Raw genomic sequence first — 18,657 nt, 5'->3', positions numbered from 1 at the left:
AGGTTGAAGAAGAAAACATTAAGGATCCCATAAAAAGAGGGATGAGTTAATTAGTTATTTTTAAGGAAAATGATATTTTCATTATGTGGTAAAATATTTAAAATATTTATTACTTATTAAAAAAATATTTTTCACTTTTTCTAAAATGGAAATTGAGGATATATGTGAGATATATAAACAAAATTCGAAATTGAGTATATTTCGGAACCATAAACAATTTTGAACAAAAAAATATAAAGATTTAAGGTTTTAATTATTTTATTGTTATTATTTTTTATTTATTGCGAAATTAAACAGTGAACATATGGTTGAAAGAGTGATATATATATATATATATATTATTTTGTAATTAAAAAAACCTTGAAAGAAACTAGATATTTAAATAGAGTTAAAAAAACTGAAAATGATTAAAAACTAATATATATATATATATATATATATATTTATTTATTTATATTCATTTTATTTGTTAATGATTATGCATGTTGGTTTTATTAGCGTCAAATTTCTTAAATAATATAAATTAAGAGTAAATAACATCAGTTCATTTAATCGATATAAAACAAGTAAATAGCTATATTGGTTTTTACAATCGATGTTAAATCATATAATTAGCATCACTTTTTATTGATGTAAGTTTGTATCAATTATATTAAGTAATGTTAGTATAAATTATAAATTATATTGATTGTTGAAGTGATGTAAAATTATATTTTGTATCAATATTTTAAAGTGATGCAAATTAATATAAATTTATATCAATTATTCTGAATTGATGTAAATCAGATTACTGATGGCATCAGTTATTTCAATTGATGTTAAATTTTATTTTTTTGTATCATTTATAGAAAAATAATTCAAATTTAAATCATTTATTTATGTGACACAAATTAACTGATGCAACATGCCTTTTTTTGTAGTGTTAAGATATAAATTCTAGAAGAACTCTACGACAAGCTTTGCTAATTTACGGTATACCAAATATAAATTCATATCTGAAACTTTTTTATAGAAAAATTGAAGCAAAAAAGAGATACACCGACATATGGGAGAATGGAATCAATCAATGAAAGTTTCATAACCTATTAAATTAAAAATTCGTGTTATACATAAATAACACGAATCCAATGTCAAAACGTAAAGTAAACAAACGGAATTAAACCTTCTATATATATTTGCTTACTAAAGTACATTGTACACCTAGGGATAGTACATCAGTAGTTCAGTACATTGTGAAACAAAAACAAAGATAATTATTTTGTTGTGGTAGATTCACAAAAATACAAGTATTAAATAATTATGTTACAAACACATAGTTAGTGGTATTTTTGAGTAGATATTTACTGTGATGGATTTTTTTGTATAAAAAAAATTAGTCCATCAGAAATGATAAATGATATTTGAAAAAACTATTTTTTTTTATTTGATCAACCACACTTAAATTTTCGGACATGAGCTAATGCTACTCTAGTTATCTAAGAAAAAATTGATACAAAATTATATGATAGATCACAGTTGGTAATATTGATCTCAATCTCTCTTTTGATTTTTTTTTTTTTTGGATTTAATTTCTTCACCTCTGCTTTGATAATAATTGAAAATGATATACATATATAGAGACTATGTTATTGTGCTCATTATTCAGACAAAGGCATTGAGATGGATAAGGACAAAAAAGAGGCATCACCTGCTCATGTGTACAGCAGAGATGGCTGTGCTGTACAGACAATTATTTCCACTAATAACCTTTCCTCCAATTTCATAATTATCTCATATATAAAATGCTCCATGTTCCCCTAATTTTGTCCACGTACCATGAAAACAAAACCTATTAATTATTTTGGATATAATTAGCTAAACCTATTATTACTTTCCACGTTCATATCTCTCATAAGCTATAAAGAGGCAATAACTTGAATAAAATAAATAAAAACATATCTATGTCTCTTTCTTCTTAATTATGCTAAGTTAATCATATATATGAATAATCTCATGATCTTAAGTCATCAAGAGGTATAATTAGTCTGTATGATCAATTTCAGACAGGAGTAAGTAGCCACTTTAATTTATGGTTCTTGACCTAATCTAATAGTACCACTTTATCTTCGAATAATCTTTTTTCTTTTTGTAACTTTTAAGTCAAAAAAACAAAATACTAGTATTAGGCTATGCCTTTTGACCTAACCGTTAAATACTTGATTAATTAGCACTTGACAAAATTGATAGCGGATTCACACATAACTCTCGTAGTCGTAGTAGCATACAACACTTTTATAATCGGTTGAACTATACATTGCTTTCAGAGAAGTCGACTCAAATTATGTTTATTTTATTAAAACTGAAAATTAACGGTGAAACCGGTAACTATAGCACTTGAAAAGAGAACAGTCAAAGCCTGGTGAGATCAGTGCGGTTCATTAATGCCAAGGATTATTTATGCAAATGTATATTTTAATTCGTTAATCTTTAACTTATTTTTTTAAATACATTAAAAGTCAAGAAGATGGACTAACTGTAACTACTAAAGGATTGATTACATTTTTAAACACATAGATAGTTGTGCATCCCATGTTATTATTATCTTTTTTTAGTATGATGAAATCATGAAACTGTAATATTCAACGGTTGTATTGTAGTTATGCATGCTTAACATTGAAAAAAAATAAAAATAAACATAACGTAAAAACGAACGTAAATGAAATTAATTAGTCAACTGTTCATTGTTACGTATTTCTTTTAATTTCATTTTTTTATTACACATAAAGGGGAAATTTTAAGAATAGTATAAATGGAGGCCTAAGCTTTCCATAATCTTCACAACTAAATCTGATTACAAAAACAGAGTCGTATTTGACTTACCCAAAACAGAGCCTTTTGTCTTAAACACACCTCTCTTTCTCTCTCTCTCTCTCTTTGTGGATCTGAAATGGCGATTCCTGTTATCGATTTCTCCAAGCTCAATGGCGAAGAGAGAGAAAAGACACTGTCTGAAATCGCTAAAGCATGCGAAGAATGGGGATTTTTTCAGGTTCGGATCTTCAAAATAAAAACAGAACATTCTATTTTCTCTTCTCTCTGTTTTTATGTGCTTATATCTCTGTGTGTTTGTGTGTATGTAGCTGATGAACCATGGGATTCCATTGGAGCTTCTGAACAAGGTGAAGACGCTGAGCTCAGAATGCTACAAAAAAGAGAGAGAAGAAGCATTCAAGACCTCAAGTCCCGTGAAGTTGCTCAACGAGTTGGTTCAGAAAACCTCTGACGAGAAACTCGAAAACGTTGACTGGGAAGATGTCTTCACTCTCTTGGACCATAACCAAAACGAATGGCCATCCAACACTTCTGGCCTCAAGTAAACACTTTCTTCTCTCTAAACTACTCAAAATCTTCCAAACCCGTTTTTAAAAATCTCAACTTTTTTTCTATTTGTGACAAAAAAAAAAAAAAAACAGAGAGGCGATGGGAGAATACAGAGAAGAAGTGAGGAAGCTAGCAAGCAAAATGATGGAAGTGATGGATGAGAATTTGGGTTTGCCTAAAGGTTACATAAAGAAAGCTTTCAACGAAGGAATGGAAGATGGAGAAGAGACAGCTTTCTTTGGCACCAAAGTCAGCCATTACCCACCTTGTCCTCACCCGGAGCGCGTCAATGGCCTCCGAGCTCATACTGATGCAGGAGGTGTCGTTTTGCTGTTCCAAGACGATGAATACGACGGCCTTCAAGTCTTGAAAGACGGCGAGTGGATCGATGTTCAGCCTCTACCTAACGCCATTGTTATCAACACTGGTGATCAGATTGAAGTTCTTAGCAACGGAAGGTAGTTCTCTTATTCTTCTACCAACCAAAACCATATTCTTGGCTATTCTTTTTTCCCAACCACATGCATAAATTGATTTTGAAGCCGAATGGTGACACACAACCACAACACTAGTACACGCAAATGTTTTGAGATTTTGAGTTTAAGGTTTTAACCATAATGGGTATGGCAGGTACAAGAGCGCGTGGCACAGGGTGTTGGCGAGGGAGGAAGGAAACAGAAGGTCCATAGCTTCCTTCTACAATCCATCGTACAAGGCCGCGATTGGGCCAGCCGTGGTGGCGGAGGAAGGAAGTGAGAACAAGTACCCAAAGTTTGTGTTTGGAGATTACATGGATGTCTATGCAAACCAGAAGTTCATGCCTAAGGAGCCTCGTTTTCTAGCTGTAAAATCTCTCTGATTGTAATCTTCTTTTATTTTTACAGTATTTATCACTGTTTTATCTTTACCCCATTATATATTTGCCAAATTATATAAATGAAAAATTTGGTATCTGTTCTCCTGGTTTTGTAATTTGTTTTTGTTTTTCCATGTGATGTATGAATCTTTGTTGTGACTTATGTTCTTAGTTTATGAATATAAGTGTGTGTGCCTTTCTTTGACTCTTGCAGTTGATTAAAATTAGAGGAAAAACATCATATTAGTAACCTTGAATATTTTTTTATTCTTAAATGAAGAACTAGTAAGTTGCAAACTTTAAGCGATTAGCCTTATCATATAGGTGCTTTGCTAACCTGGATCTGGATAACATTAAAAGAAAAGTTACAACAAAAATTATTTACCTCACGTTCGTCAACAGAAACTCTATCGGTGATCTCATTGTACTTTATCAAAAAAGAAAAGAAAAAAAAAACGGTGATCTGTATATATTGTTTGATGTGGCTATTGCCTCTTTAATGGATGTTTTTGCAACATTACACTGTAATTCTCATCAGTACACTGACACACGTTTGATGTTTCTATCTCAACGAGCACCTCCCCTTGTTTCTTTACGTTAAGCTATTTCGTGTTCTAACTCTGTCTATAAGCATCTGCCTTCCTGAAAGATCTTCCTCGTAACTAACAACCTGCAACATTTCTTGTAATTTTAGATTTGTAAAAACGCATGCATATATAAGATACAACACGGAAATACTTAATAACAATCTGGATTGAAATAGAACTGCACATGAAAAGGAGAACACACCTCTGGTTTACAAAGGTTTTTGGTGCAATTTCGTTTTAAATTCAAAACTCAGATTCAGAGACTCAACTATTAGCAAAAAATGAAAGCTTCAATAATGAAATCTCCAAGTTATAATCAGAGCAAGAGTTATATAATAACCTGCGATTCTGTCTGCGTCTCACTAAAGTTTCCGTAAGTGCCTGTAGTTACATTTCGTGGAGGACTGCCCATGTCGTCATTCTTATTTACCCTGGAAAACACATCAGAGTTTGGTAGGCAAACATGAATTCATATAGGAGCAGCATTTAGATTTGAGACAGTCTTTTCTCAAATCCATTTCACATCATTCATTTGCTTACACTAAGTCATCACTGAACACCATTAACCTGCTTACACTCCCCACGTAGAACATATTGGTGGATATATTCCCTTCATAAAGTCACGATACACCATTATAGTGCAGTACAGTGATAGTTTGGATTGGGGAATCAATCAAGACGAAAAAGATTATGAGATTCATGAAGATATGCGTATTTAGACCCAAGCAGACTTGTGTCCGTCAACTTCTTTATGATTCACAGCATTTGAGGTTGAAAACCAAAAACAATATCTGCAAAATGCGGATTTGCATTTAATGAATGTAAGTACCTGTTTATCCAGTGTCTAGACAGCCCAGTGACAGAGTGATTTCCGGTATTGTATTGTTCACTAGTTGAAAAAAGCTGTTTTATCATCAAGGAGTCAAACAATGCCAAATATTGATAACTCAGAGAAAGAGAAAAAATAAGAAGAATGAATGAACACACAAACTGTAAGGATACAGTCTCTTCTGAAATCCTCCCAGGAGACTTCTGATGTTGAATCTACACAGAAGAACAGAGGTGAATACTGGGAAAATTTTACTTGGATTGAAAAATTGAAGAAAGAAGTAAATAGTACTCACTTTGCTTGTCTGCTCCGACAGATCCTCAATAGCATCAGCCACATCTGGAACTTCACGACTACTTGCTGCATCATTTCCAGAGACATTGCCTTCTCCGGACTTCGAAGGGCGATCACAATATCTTGGAGGCTCTCCCACAGGAAACACATGACTTTCTTGACTATCTTTGAAAAGTTTTGCCTTCTTAGACGGAAAAGTCTGTTCCCTTCCAGCTTCTCCAAGTCTGTTATTTACTTCACCTTTACCGTTTTTGCCAGAAAAATCTTGAATATATTCCCTCTCTTCAGAGTGGCTTACAAGTAGAGACACATGACTTTCTTGACCATCTTTGAAAAGTTTTGCCTTCTTAGACGGAAAAGTCTGTTCCCTTCCAGCTTCTCCAAGTCTGTTATTTACTTCACCTTTACCGTTTTTGCCAGAAAAATCTTGAATATATTCCCTCTCTTCAGAGTGGCTTACAAGTAGAGGCACATGACTTTCTTGACCATCTTTGAATAGTTTTGCCTTCTTAGACGGAAAAGTCTGTTCCCTTCCAGCTTCTCCAAGTCTGTTATTTACTTCACCTTTACCGTTTTTGCCAGAAAAATCTTGAATATATTCCCTCTCTTCAGAGTGGCTTACAAGTAGAGACACATGACTTTCTTGACCATCTTTGAAAAGTTTTGCCTTCTTAGACGGAAAAGTCTGTTTCCTTCCAGCTTCTCCAAGTCTGTAATTTACTTCACCTTTACCGTTTTTGCCAGAAAAATCTTGAATATATTCCCTTTCTTCAGAGTGGCTTACAAGTAGAGACACATTGTCCCTTGAGGACATTGGCAAAAAATGTGTATGGAATTGACTTGCGCCAGAACCTGCTTCTCTGTCTTGAGTTGTCAATTCCTTTGGATGGAAGTTGTCTGGACTAACAACTTGATTCTACACATCAGAAATATAGAAAGGACTATCCGTTAAATTTAAAGATTTATGTCAACAAAACTATTTCAAAGATATAGAAGACCTGGAGTCCCACCTGTCTAACACATTCATAAACCCAGTCAGGTGTCACGGAAACTATTCCCCATTTGGAAGCTGTCTCATACTTACTTCCGTTAGCATAGTTGCATAGCAAGTGAGTCACTTTCCTGGTTAGTTTTTTCAAAAATCTTGCTCCAAGTACATAACACAAATTTGACAGGAGTTTTATATCCTTGTCGTCATGTTGGGAACTACAAATGCAAAAGCTTTCGAATCCAGGCAAAGGTGTCTGGCAGGGAAGAGGTGAGTAGACGATATGACTACTAACAGCAGCTAAACAACCATCCTACATCATCAAGATAACAACTTAGACAATAAGCCTGAAAAATGAAGCATCATAAGGATATACACGGTTTAAATGAATGATGGTATGGCAGTTACACAGGAATAAACGATACAATCAGTAATAACAGATGAAAGCTGAGAAGAATAATACCTCTAAACAAGATCGAACCCAATGACTTGAGACATAGCTAATATGGGTAGTCCCGGCACTTCGGAACCCACCATGGGATTCAATAGTAAAATCTGCGTTATTTATCATAGGATCATTTACCACCACTTCTCCTCCACCTTGATTCACCCATTCCACGATTTCAGGTCGCTGCACAATTTTGTAAGACATCAATGAATAGACCTCGAAGATGTATTCTCAGACAAGAAACTAGTGGAAGACAAGGAAACCTGATTCTTCGAATAACCACATACCCGATCTTCAGGAAAAGAATGCGAGAAACAAAATGTCTTCCCCTTAAATACAGATGACATTCTTTCATTCACGTTTTGACCATTGAATTCATATTGATTACTCTGTTGGTCTATGCTTTTACTAGTTACAGGGGAAATACGTGTTTCTTTTTGCTTAGGTGATACTATTTTCCTTTCCGCATGAATCTTATCTTTCCTGCCAAATTCCTGCATTGCTTCTTTGTTTCCCAGAAAAGTTGCTGGCCCATTTGAAACATTGATACTCCTTGAAGATGAATCATATGCCATGGTCTGACCGAGTGTATTTTTACCCTGTTCCATACTTGACATCCCTGCAAATGATCCCTTGGTCAAGCATGCAGAATCTGCGCAAAAACAAGTCAGTTAGAGAACTGTAATACAACGCATTGATATGTCTTGATGCATCTTGGATAGATGACATGTGTCCGCGATAATGTAATAATGGTTAAACGAGACGACAACAGACCTCTTGGAAGAATCAAGTGGTCAGCAGTATATAATTTATGAACTGGAATTTCTTTTCTCTCACGATCACAATCTTCAAGCCAACTGGGTGTGACTACTTGAACGACACCAGAAGCTGCAATACTCCTCACCTCTCTTTTCTCACTGCAAATGAATAAATTGTGCAGAGATCAAAATGTTACAGAGAATAGGCTTAGAGAGACCCACCTAATAGTATTGGATCAATGCTACAAGAGAAAAAAAGAAGAAGGAAAAAGCTATTAGGGAAAAAACAATCCCTCTGGCAGTGCAAAGATTGCGGTTACCTCTCTGAAGGAGTTCCAACAACAATATGAGTCATTCTTTCGTCTAGCAGCATATACCGGGATCCACCACCTCTACAGACCAACTTAAAAAGTCTACGCATTTCAGAAGCTTCAAAACCAAGCAGAAAAATTCTACAATCTGATAAGTACAGGTCATTGTCTTCGGATTCTGAATCTCTGGCAGTACAACCATCAATATCTTGCTCTTGCGGCCTTGTATGTGGGCCTTCACTTGGTTCTTTAACATCGGTACTGGGGTTCATAGAAGTGGAAAAAACATTTTGTGAGGCAGAAGCTTCTATATCCGAGTCTCTAGACTGAGCACAAGAAGCATATGAATCTGCCACAGACACAGACACAGCTGCGGCCAAAGGAAACTTTTCTTGAACATTATGATGGATTCCTTTATCACGCAACCCTCGTGCCAAGGGTATGGAACTGAGAACAGGATATGACTCTTCACTGAGACAGACTGCGCATATCAAGGTGACATATCAGTATCGATGAATCTGTTAACTAATAGAGAGCCAATATACTGATCAGTACGAGAATGTATAAAACGCAGAAGCACCAAACATCACCTTTTCTATCGATGGACTGCTGAAACCATTTCCGTGTGACAATTTGAATGTGACCCCATTTTCGAGCAACTTTGTATTTGTCACCTTCGGCAGCGTATGCAGTGTCAAGGAATCAATTTTTCATTAAAGTCCAAACAACGAAATTTCAAACTTTAGTGATCAGGAACCCGATTATCAACATATCAACTGCGCAATGGTTATAGTCACATATCTTGTAACTTAAGCCCTGACTGCTAATTTAACAGCACAACTGAATGCGCCCAAAAATCATTGTATGACCTCGGATTACCAGATTATTGAAAAAAAAAATCAAAGGATATATCAGCGATCAGATGTGTACAACTCCTTGTTAGCTCACCAGAGTAGCTCCCTCCATATTCTGAAATAACCTTCTCCATTCCCTTACGCTCGTCTGATAATAAGTCACTGATTAACTATCAACAAAGAACCTGATTCACATATATTTAATAAACCGGTTCTCTAACCTCCTGGAATTCTTGTGACACAGATTGTCAATCCAGAAAAAGGAGGAACCTTATATGGTTCCTGGGGAACCACACGGTGCTCAGTCCAACACTGATGTAACCAATTCAGTGTAACAACTGGCTTCTTCTGAGTATTCAGAGCCCACTGCAAGTAAAAATAATAAAATATATTTAGCTGAAACAATGAAATAGGCATAACTGGTTTTGAACAGCTTCCTCAAGAATCTCATCAGTTTACTTTGCTCTAGGATATAAAATATAATGATAAGTCCTCGGAGGCACGAGGCTGACTCAAACAATTTCAGAAAAGAATGGCATTTCTTCACTCAGAAATATAAACCTGCCCTAGAGCTAAAGTATTATTTACATCATCCAGCAACCATCTGACAATGAACAAAGCAGAATTCATCAATAGGGAGGAAGAGTGGAAGATAACAACTTATATATTGAGGCTTTCATTAGGAGCATTTTACATCAATTTTTTTCTATTCTAGGCACTATGCACTGATGGAAAAATGTAATACTCAAATGCACGAAGCGAAAGATCAACAGCCAGTATCAACAGAGAAAAAATCATCTTAGTCTCTATCAACATACCCTAGTGCTAATTGGAGTAAAGTTAAATGAACTGAAAAACACTTTTATTTAACCTAACATAATTCGAATAATCTTCTGAGATGCATGATGGAAAACAGCAGCATATTGATATGTTAATAAAGAAGCTAGTTATAATCTACAGATGTGAACCTTCAGAAGGTAAAAGAATATTGATGGCAATCTTTGAAAAATAGACCTTGTACTTAGCAGCCAAGACATTTTTGACAATGACGAAGTTGACATCAGAAGAAGATTTGGAAAGAAAAACTCCCCCCATGGAAGTAACCAACTCTCTTATCTTGACCTTCAAAAAAAAAATTGCAATCAACCAGTTAGGACTTGCAAAGGAGAGATGAGTCCTTCAGAGCAACTCAAAACAATTCTCTAAAACAAAAATCAGTTTATCTAGTCTACATGCTTCTGACATTTTGAAAAGACATATTTCCACTAGGTAAAAAGAGAAGTACCTTCTCATCCATCAGAAAACCAGAAGCAAGAACTTTAAGACCATCCATCGCTAGGCAACAAGTGAATCCCCCTTGTGGCAGCGGTCTACCCTCTTTTGCACAGGAGAGGGCACACTGTGGACCTGCCACGCAATATTTAGAAAATTCACGAACACAGATCCAATTGATTTTTTTTTTTTTAAGTGACAGGAAACACAAATAAATCTCATCTCACCAATCAAGTTACAACCCTTGGCTTTAAGATCCTTGAATTTCTCCTGCAAAACCCCAAAACAATGGCAATAAGGGCAAATTGTATCAGAAAATTAGGCAACTGCAGTAATTTAGAAGAAAGAATAGAAAAATTAAAAATCGCACATGATCGGGAGAAGCGATGACATGAAAATCGGAGGGACCGCTCCGAGAGGGGTCGCAGCAGAGGAAGATTTCGGCACCGTTGAGCTTGAAAGCATCGAGAAGTGTATCGAAGACTTCAGGAGGAACCAGATTCCGAGACATAAAGACGTTGGAACCTTTAAATAGTTGCGTCGTCTTCATCGCCGCCGGATAACCTAACCGCCGCGCGCACTAGTCGACTACTTTGTCAGAGCTTCACGGTGGTTATTTGGAAGAAATTGAAACCCTAGAATCGGCGGAAGAAGGTGGGATGCTCGAACCTTGAGGCATAGCACGAGATTCGATAAGCCCGGCGAGTGAATCGGGGCGTGTGGTAAACTGACTGGGACTGTGGCGGAACTCTCAAATCGGGGGACGCGGGAATTTTTCAGTGAGCTTAATTTCTCTTTAGGGCTTTTATTATGTTGTTGTTTACTATGACGTTTCCGTTCCCCAATTGGGCCGACGACAAATTTTCAGGTTAGTAAAAACGATTACGGTATCTTGCATTACTTACCAGTTACCATTATTAGAATAAATCTTACCATAGAAAGGCTAAGAAACTCATTAGGCATAAACTTCTTTATACGGACGAAAATAATGAGTCTGACTACAATTTTAACAACACAGAAAATATTTTACGTTTAAAGATATTTTGCCAATTAATATATATATCTTCATTTTTGGAATCGACTGCAAAGAAACCGAGCTTCTCTTAAAGAGTTTTATTTTGTACAGAGGAGAGAGGACTTCGTCTTCTACGTGAGAAACGACTAGAAACTCATAGCTAGGCGCAAAAATGATAAGCGATAGTAACCTACCAAGAATAAAGGCAACGTTAGAGCCAGACTTTGACCCAAACAAAAAAACCTTATCAAAAACTAAGCCGGAGTACTTTAACTTGGCCGGTTTAGGTCTGGAGGAGCCTGTGCTTTGGTCTGGGGATGTGTCTGCTGCTTCAAGCCCAGAACCAGATGTTTCTCTGCAGGCAAGTGAGGTTCTTTTCGATCTGGTTTTTTCTTTCTTCTGACTGTCTTTCCTTTTGCTGCAGGGTTGTTCGAAGCTCCCTTTAGTTTATCATCTTGCTGCTTTGACATGTCAGGTTGGCTGTGGACTAAGGATTTGATGGTTTCACTTAGATCAACACTAGCTTTAACTCCAACGCCTGAAGCCTTGGCCGGATAAACAGTACCCTCCGTACTGGGGACCGGTTGTGTATGTTTCCCATTTGTTGTCTCCGTTTGATCCTTCAATAAATTAGGGGGCGGGGGATGAGAAAAATGAAAGAAATGTGCGACTATTAGAGATAGTCATGATAAATGGATATACCCATATGCTAGCAATTAGAAACAAATAAAAGCTATGGCGTAAAAAGCTGATAAATACCATCTCTTTCCCAAGGTTTCCTTTCAATGCTCTCCGCCTTTCCTTTTCCCGACAAATGGCACGCTTGATCTCACGATTGTCCATTAGACTATTTGGCCAGAGTTCAGCTAGCTGGAGGAAAAAATAAATCCAAAAGAAGATCACTCAGGAAGATAAAGTAAATTTTAGGCAAGGTCTAGTATACTAATTTTGAATGGACTTGAAAAGCAAATAGACCACGAGTGTCAGGAAAGGCGATGAACTTACATTTGCATAAAGCTTTCTGATCTGAGAACTCGAATCTTCATCCAATCCCTAGTATTACCAAACCAGAGCACAAACTGTGTTTAAATTTCAATTCTGCAGCTAAGTTGGAAACGTTTTAATGTAAAATTACGAAAGATATTAGTTACCTCAACAAAGTTGTCATATAGATCACACAATTTCCCCTCCAGCGTCGCATCCATGACAAACTTCTTCAAAGGTGGCTTTCCAACAGAGCCAACATCCAGAAAATCATCTGACGTTCCAGCTTCTTGATTGTTTGCCTGTAAAACAATTTATGTCAGCGCATTAACAATATCAGATGTGTCTCAATGAATAGAGAGAAACAAGTGCTTAACCCAATGGCAACCATTGGCAGAGAGAACTCTGAGTTCCGTGCATCATTAAAAATGGGATGTTTAAATCCAAAAAATATAGAGAAAAGAAAAAGTATCTATACATAATACCATATACGAAGTTCCTTTGAAAATCAGATCAGGGATACTATTAGAGCATAAGAGAGAGAACCTGTGATTCCATTAGTGGAATTCGTGTTTTTAGCATCTCGATAACTTCATTCTTGATTTGTTGAAATCTCGTATCTTTTTCTCGATTTGCATTATCACCCGACTCAATCATGAGTTTCAAGTTCCTCTGTAACAATAATCAATACTAAACCGTAAGAGCTTGAGTTCCTTCGCTAATAAACGCTTATCTTGTTAGCTTTTTCTGAAATGAAAGAGCTTTCACCTGAAACTTGAAAAATCTAGCTACTCTAATGCTTCAGTAAGAATCACAACTCCATTCCGATAACAAGTCTCAGTATGCAAGAGATAGAGATGATTACCTTAAGTGATCTAATCTGTATTAGATGACCAACAATGCTCATGAGACGATTGATTAACTCTCCTGATACATCCCCTTGGCTCCCCTGCTTCAAGAAAAGAAATATTCACTCTTCTTCACACCTCTGGAAGATTATTGAAATATATACACACACACACACACACATCAGAAGTGTTTGATTACCGCAATTCTAGCAACTTTAGCAAGCTTCAACTTTACATCTCTTGGCAATCTCCTCTTCACTGCTTGGGATGAGATATCAGCGTCTTGATTCTCTGTGGCAGCAGGAGGGCTTGCTGCAATAATTTGGAAATTATAATTTGCTAAATGGTATTTTAGCTTTGCATGCATGTAAATACATCGAACATTTGAAACTCACATTCAGCGACCACCTTCTCCAATTCCCTGATGGCTTTCTCAAGAGTCGAGGCTTTAGGTCTGACATTTGAACCACTTTTTTTCTGAATAGAGAAAGTTATTACAGAATTAAGAGAAAATCGATGTATAATATGCAAGAACAAAAAGCATGGAAGCTAATATTAGCCAGGAAGATCAACCCAGAGTGGAGATGAAAACTAGAGCAACAGAAGTACAGGACAAACGTTTAGTGGGTGTCAGCCGAACAGCATGACTCATAAATGCCAACTAATACATGAACTCTCTGGATTGAATGCTAAAAACGTCCACAATTAAAGATGATTCTGCAGTCTAAAAGATTAGAGAAATTACTCTTGGAGATGTAGAAGATGAAAGACCCCCAAATACATGCTTACTTCAAATTTCAGACTAACTAAAATGAGAACACTTATATACTTATGGGTAGTACTTAACAGTTTATTGGAATAGATTTTTTTGCTTACTGTTGGAATGTTCAGGTCGTGCATGCCACTGTTTTCTTGCTGACAGACTACTGTTGATTTTGCCGAAACATTTGGTCGAGATTTTCCTGGAAGGGAGTTAGATTCTTGATGAGCATTTTTGCTGCTGCAAATTGGATGACGGGGGGCAGAAGATTCAGCTGCCTTTGACTTCGGACTTGTGGCATTCCTTGGCTGATGATTCGCTTCATCAGTATGGGGAATTGAGTCCGGCACTGTCTTTGAATCGTTGGAAATGTTCTTCAAAGAGGGCTCAGGAGCAGCTGATTGATCCTGTACATTCACATTCATATGATCAATCGCCTGGTCTGGAACTCTAAAATAAAATAGATTCAAAAAGTTATTTGCAAGTAAGGGTGCTACCTTTCCCCCAGCCGTCTTAGCCATCTTGGCTTGTTTTCTGGATACATCAACAACATCGCCGCAAGGTTTTGCTGACTTTTTCCTTCGCCTTTTCTTTGGTGTCTGGTTTGAAGTTGTTGGTTCACTGTTGTACAAAGGAATCACAATTTTAAAAAATCAGTAAATGGAATATAGCTTATTCATAGGGAAACTGATAAACCTGAATCCTATCAAGAATGAGAGAACACACTGATACGAAACGGTATTACGTTTTGGGGTGAATCAAACTGGTCATTACGTTTTGACAATAACATAGATATGTTACTACAAGAAGCAGCAAGATTATAAGAAAACTGTATAAAATATTTCTGCCCTCAGGAAACACTGCATAAACCCATATTAGAGGGAATAGAAAGGTGATACCAAAGTCTATTTCGAAATAATTATGCTGCCCATTGCCTACTTTCACAACATATCACCAAATGAAAACAGACAAAAAGTTATGTGACAACATAGACCAAAAAGTGGACAAGAAACTTACATCCGTTCTAATTTTCCTCTACTAATAAAAAATCCATCATGCTTAATTGGCGAATTATCAACTTCAAAATAATCATCCTACAATGGAAAGCAAAGATATGATGTTTCAGGCTATCAAGATACACTTACATCACATAAGAAAACCATATGTAGGATATCTATACTAACCAATTCAGCATCATCGATAAACGAATCTTCAGTGTCATAGTCGTCATCATCTGGAGCACCACCTAGCTCTTCCCCATCACTACTATCTCTACCCTGAAATACATTTTTATTAAGAAGTATAAAGTAATCAGAAACCTGTGGGAAAAGCAGTGCTAACGCATAGTATGAAAATATTCTGAGTAAGAAATCAAACATTCATCTAACTTGTACAGTTAATAAAAAGTGGAACGAACCATGTAGAGCCTCTCAATCTTCTGTATAACGTCGTTAAAACGATATGCTTGAGGTTGGCCAGCCATTTCATTTTCTGTTGGTGCCTTCTGCATTTGGTAATTATCAATACAATTTACATTAATTATGGCGTGGCTGCTATCTGAACCAAAGTCCTTTCAAGATAAATCACAATTGAAATTGACGAGTTTGCAACTATGCTCTATGCAGTATGCATATCTAAACGCAACTCGATTTACTCGCCAAGACTAGACAATCAAAAATCACAATCAACTGTTGAAGTTTGTTTCAGATACAAGAATTAGCTTGTTGAAACCCTAGCTCCAAACCCAATGTCAAATGAGAATTTCCCAATTCAGCTCCCGGATACAGAGAGATGCATATATATATGAGAAAAAAGATTCTGAGTATACATATGCATATGTAAGAGCTAAAAAGTCACCTGTGCAAGGAGATTCTCGAAGTTAGGGTTAGGATTGAGAGACGGGTTGGTCGACGAAGGAAACAAGCCGTTCTCGTTGCTAGCCTCATACATAAGCTTTTTCCACGATACGTAATTCGTCTCCTCGAGAAGAAGCTCAACCTTAAGTAATCTCCGATCACCAGCAGTCAATACCTCAGACGAGATTTCACACGGTTCGCCGGGATTTGAACCGTCATCGGTTGAGACCTTTGGTTGCCCCATTAGTGAATTCGGGTCGGGTCGGGTTGGTCGGGTCGGGTCAGAGTTAGGACTCTGTAGAGACCCGGATCGGAGACGACGTGACTCTGGTGGAAAAGAATCAAGGAGTGGAGGAATTGTGGAGACGGCTCCGAGAGAGAGAGAGAGAGAGAATTTTGGAGCTGAGAAGATGATTTTTTTTTTTTTTTGTTAGAACATTGCGCGGGATATACCCAGCAAATGACGCTTCGTAAGCTTTTTTTCTTTTTTTCTCGTGAACAGATTTTTTAATTATTACTATTTATTTATTCTGCCTCTCGAAAATTGGATTTTTTGTTTTATATATATATATATATATACACCAGATTTGTTTTTCTTTTCTAGTCAACATGCAATATGCAGATTTGAATGTTAAAAAGTCACTTTGTTAAAAAAGCAAAACTAGAAAACAATGAATCATTTTTTTCAGAAAGTGATTAATACGCATTCGTATGAAAATAATAATGGTTAAGAGGTGTATCTGTTCGGCAAAAATGATTTTCATATTTATCTTTTGGTTTACAGAAGTTAAGTTTTTTTTTTACATTAATAAAAGATTAAATTGCTTACGGAAAAGCCAAGTGTCATTATTATTTGTTGTCGGTCAACTTTATTTTGCATTAATATGAAACATCAAGTACAAAGAGTTTTCATATGTAAAGGAAGATTTATAGTACTAGTAATTTACAATAATCAATATATCAATTTGAATTGAATTAATTAGAGTGGATTATATATGTAAAAGGGGAGAGCTGTTTGACCAGAAAACAAAAAGAAGAAGGAAAAAAACCAATTTACATACTCACCAAAATATCTAAAAATACACTAATATCATTTGAATTTGTTAAGGTATTCATATCTTCCTTATAGATGTATATATGTGTATAAATGTATATTTATCACATATTCTAATTTCCTTCCCTTTCCTTAATTTCTCTAAAATAAATACTCCCTCTATTCTTAATAAATTGATGTTTTGCCTATTTCACATATATTAAGAAAAAGTTAAAGTTTTATTTATAAATTAATTTATAATTATTTTTAGGTAGAAAGAGAAAATATAGATTTAGGATAGCATGCCATGTAGAGAAAACATAAAGTACAAAAAAAAAAAAATATACAATATCAAATTTTTTAGAATAAAAAAATACTAAAACATCAATTTATGAGAGAGAGATGGAGTATAAATCAATTTTCTCCATAAGAAATCATCACTTCATATTAAAAAAAAAAAAAAAAAAGCTAATAGAACCTTTTATTTTTATGAGATGTCAAATATGTAGTGTTGACAATCCTCATATCGTCCATCATGATCAACCAGAGTAACACAACCACGGAACCACCTTCCCATGGCAAGTTCAAAACAGTTGTGTGTAGCGATTAGAAGATAACATCACTTTTGCATTCAGTAATGGGATAGCTAGATTGTATACACCAGTCTTATCAAATATAGCAAATTAAGGAATGATCCATAGCTTACTTACTGTCATAAAGCAAAACATTCCCTATGTTTTCATATTATCAAAACTAAGAGGTGTTGGTGCGGGATTTAGCACCCCCAACATACCAATCTAAATCGGAAAGACAATTCAATTAATTAACCGTGAATCCGGCTAATATCTACTTAACGTTTATTTGAAGTCTGTTCGGAAGAAGGTGGCCCAACCCGAAGATAAGCCGACTTCCCAATTCGCCTGGTGACCGATTTGAAGAGAAGAAGCAACTTTCCTTATTTTAGTTCGAATTATAGGGAAAATTAATATTGTTTGTAATCTAGAGAAAGTATAAAGAGGGGGAAGCTCCTTCATTGTTCTTGAGAGAAAACCCTAACTTTTTCTTCAAGAGATCAAAACCCCTCTTTATTTTCTAGGTTTAATCCAGCTTTTAGAGAGAGATCTTAAGTGAATTTGTTCCTCACTAAAACAAATTCATTGTGTGGATCCTATATTGAACAACAGGCAAATAAAACAGATGATACGCGTCATGTTTAGCTACATGACACCATATGATTTCTCTTTTGCGATATATCTCTTCTTTACCTCGTCGACGTTGTCTTTGCCCTTTGATTAAGGCTTTTAGCCTTCAAACCTGTAAGATCAACTCCAACCCATCTCTATTTTTACCTCCAAACTCTATTTTCGAGAAAAATCTTTTCCAACTCCACTTCATTTTCATCTCTAAAATAGAGATATCTATATTTGTCTCTATATTTGGAGACTTTTAATTCATTTATCCATTTTAGAGTTGAGCTTTTTTATTTGCAAATCAGTCCCTTAAATTTATATAGATTTATATTTTATATTTAAATACAGTTAAATATTATTATTTTCTACTTAAACTTATAAATAATAATTTTAAAATTCAACAATTAACATATA

At 35.6% G+C, this 18,657-nt stretch overlaps 3 protein-coding genes across 17 annotated transcripts; 1 reads left to right on the top strand and 2 right to left on the bottom strand.

The window, feature by feature from the left end:
* Nucleotides 1–2,790: 2,790 nt before the first annotated feature.
* On the top strand, nt 2,791–4,421 carry LOC104702510 (1-aminocyclopropane-1-carboxylate oxidase 5). Its single transcript, XM_010418369.2, has 4 exons — nt 2,791–3,028; nt 3,120–3,352; nt 3,453–3,818; nt 3,991–4,421. Exons 1-4 carry the CDS (start codon nt 2,927–2,929, stop codon nt 4,217–4,219), a joined length of 930 nt encoding a protein of 309 aa, XP_010416671.2. The 5' UTR covers nt 2,791–2,926; the 3' UTR covers nt 4,220–4,421.
* Nucleotides 4,422–4,539: 118 nt separating this feature from the next.
* Nucleotides 4,540–11,467, bottom strand: LOC104702509 (uncharacterized). 5 transcript variants are annotated; one of them, XR_015562393.1, is made up of 18 exons: nt 10,928–11,443; nt 10,785–10,827; nt 10,571–10,692; nt 10,300–10,407; nt 9,507–9,651; nt 9,342–9,433; nt 9,022–9,115; nt 8,441–8,912; nt 8,137–8,279; nt 7,650–8,014; nt 7,378–7,545; nt 6,937–7,227; nt 5,928–6,842; nt 5,806–5,847; nt 5,633–5,706; nt 5,344–5,413; nt 5,144–5,234; nt 4,540–4,886 (listed from the first exon to the last, which is right to left on the bottom strand). XR_015562393.1 is itself a non-coding variant. In XM_010418367.3 (17 exons), exons 1-17 carry the CDS (start codon nt 11,105–11,107, stop codon nt 4,809–4,811), a joined length of 3,423 nt encoding a protein of 1,140 aa, XP_010416669.2. In that variant the 5' UTR covers nt 11,108–11,467; the 3' UTR covers nt 4,540–4,808. The 5 variants fall into 5 exon arrangements, 4 of the variants coding, with proteins under 4 accessions (XP_010416669.2, XP_087315563.1, XP_019083414.2 ...); XM_010418367.3 differs by lacking the exon at nt 5,344–5,413 and having other exon boundaries at nt 10,928–11,467; XM_087459437.1 differs by lacking the exon at nt 5,344–5,413 and having other exon boundaries at nt 10,254–10,407; nt 10,928–11,281.
* Nucleotides 11,468–11,512: 45 nt separating this feature from the next.
* LOC104702508 (ubinuclein-2) lies at nt 11,513–16,561 on the bottom strand. Of its 11 annotated transcripts, none has more exons than XR_015562395.1 (15): nt 16,022–16,552; nt 15,582–15,668; nt 15,349–15,441; nt 15,182–15,258; nt 14,662–14,785; nt 14,281–14,571; nt 13,800–13,881; nt 13,604–13,716; nt 13,422–13,505; nt 13,325–13,340; nt 13,103–13,228; nt 12,724–12,858; nt 12,578–12,625; nt 12,332–12,442; nt 11,513–12,192 (listed from the first exon to the last, which is right to left on the bottom strand). XR_015562395.1 is itself a non-coding variant. In XM_087459439.1 (15 exons), exons 1-14 carry the CDS (start codon nt 16,262–16,264, stop codon nt 11,842–11,844), a joined length of 1,965 nt encoding a protein of 654 aa, XP_087315565.1. In that variant the 5' UTR covers nt 16,265–16,557; the 3' UTR covers nt 11,513–11,762; nt 11,841. The 11 variants fall into 11 exon arrangements, 9 of the variants coding, with proteins under 9 accessions (XP_087315565.1, XP_010416666.1, XP_010416667.1 ...); XR_015562394.1 differs by having other exon boundaries at nt 13,422–13,508; nt 16,022–16,517; XM_087459439.1 differs by lacking the exon at nt 13,325–13,340 and having other exon boundaries at nt 11,513–11,762; nt 11,841–12,192; nt 16,022–16,557.
* Nucleotides 16,562–18,657: the final 2,096 nt, after the last annotated feature.

This window comes from Camelina sativa, chromosome 7 (genome assembly GCF_030686135.1).
Source record: "Camelina sativa cultivar CO46 ecotype springtype chromosome 7, ASM3068613v1".
Lineage (NCBI taxonomy): Eukaryota > Viridiplantae > Streptophyta > Magnoliopsida > Brassicales > Brassicaceae > Camelina > Camelina sativa.
This window is presented reverse-complemented; position numbering and strand designations above follow the sequence as displayed.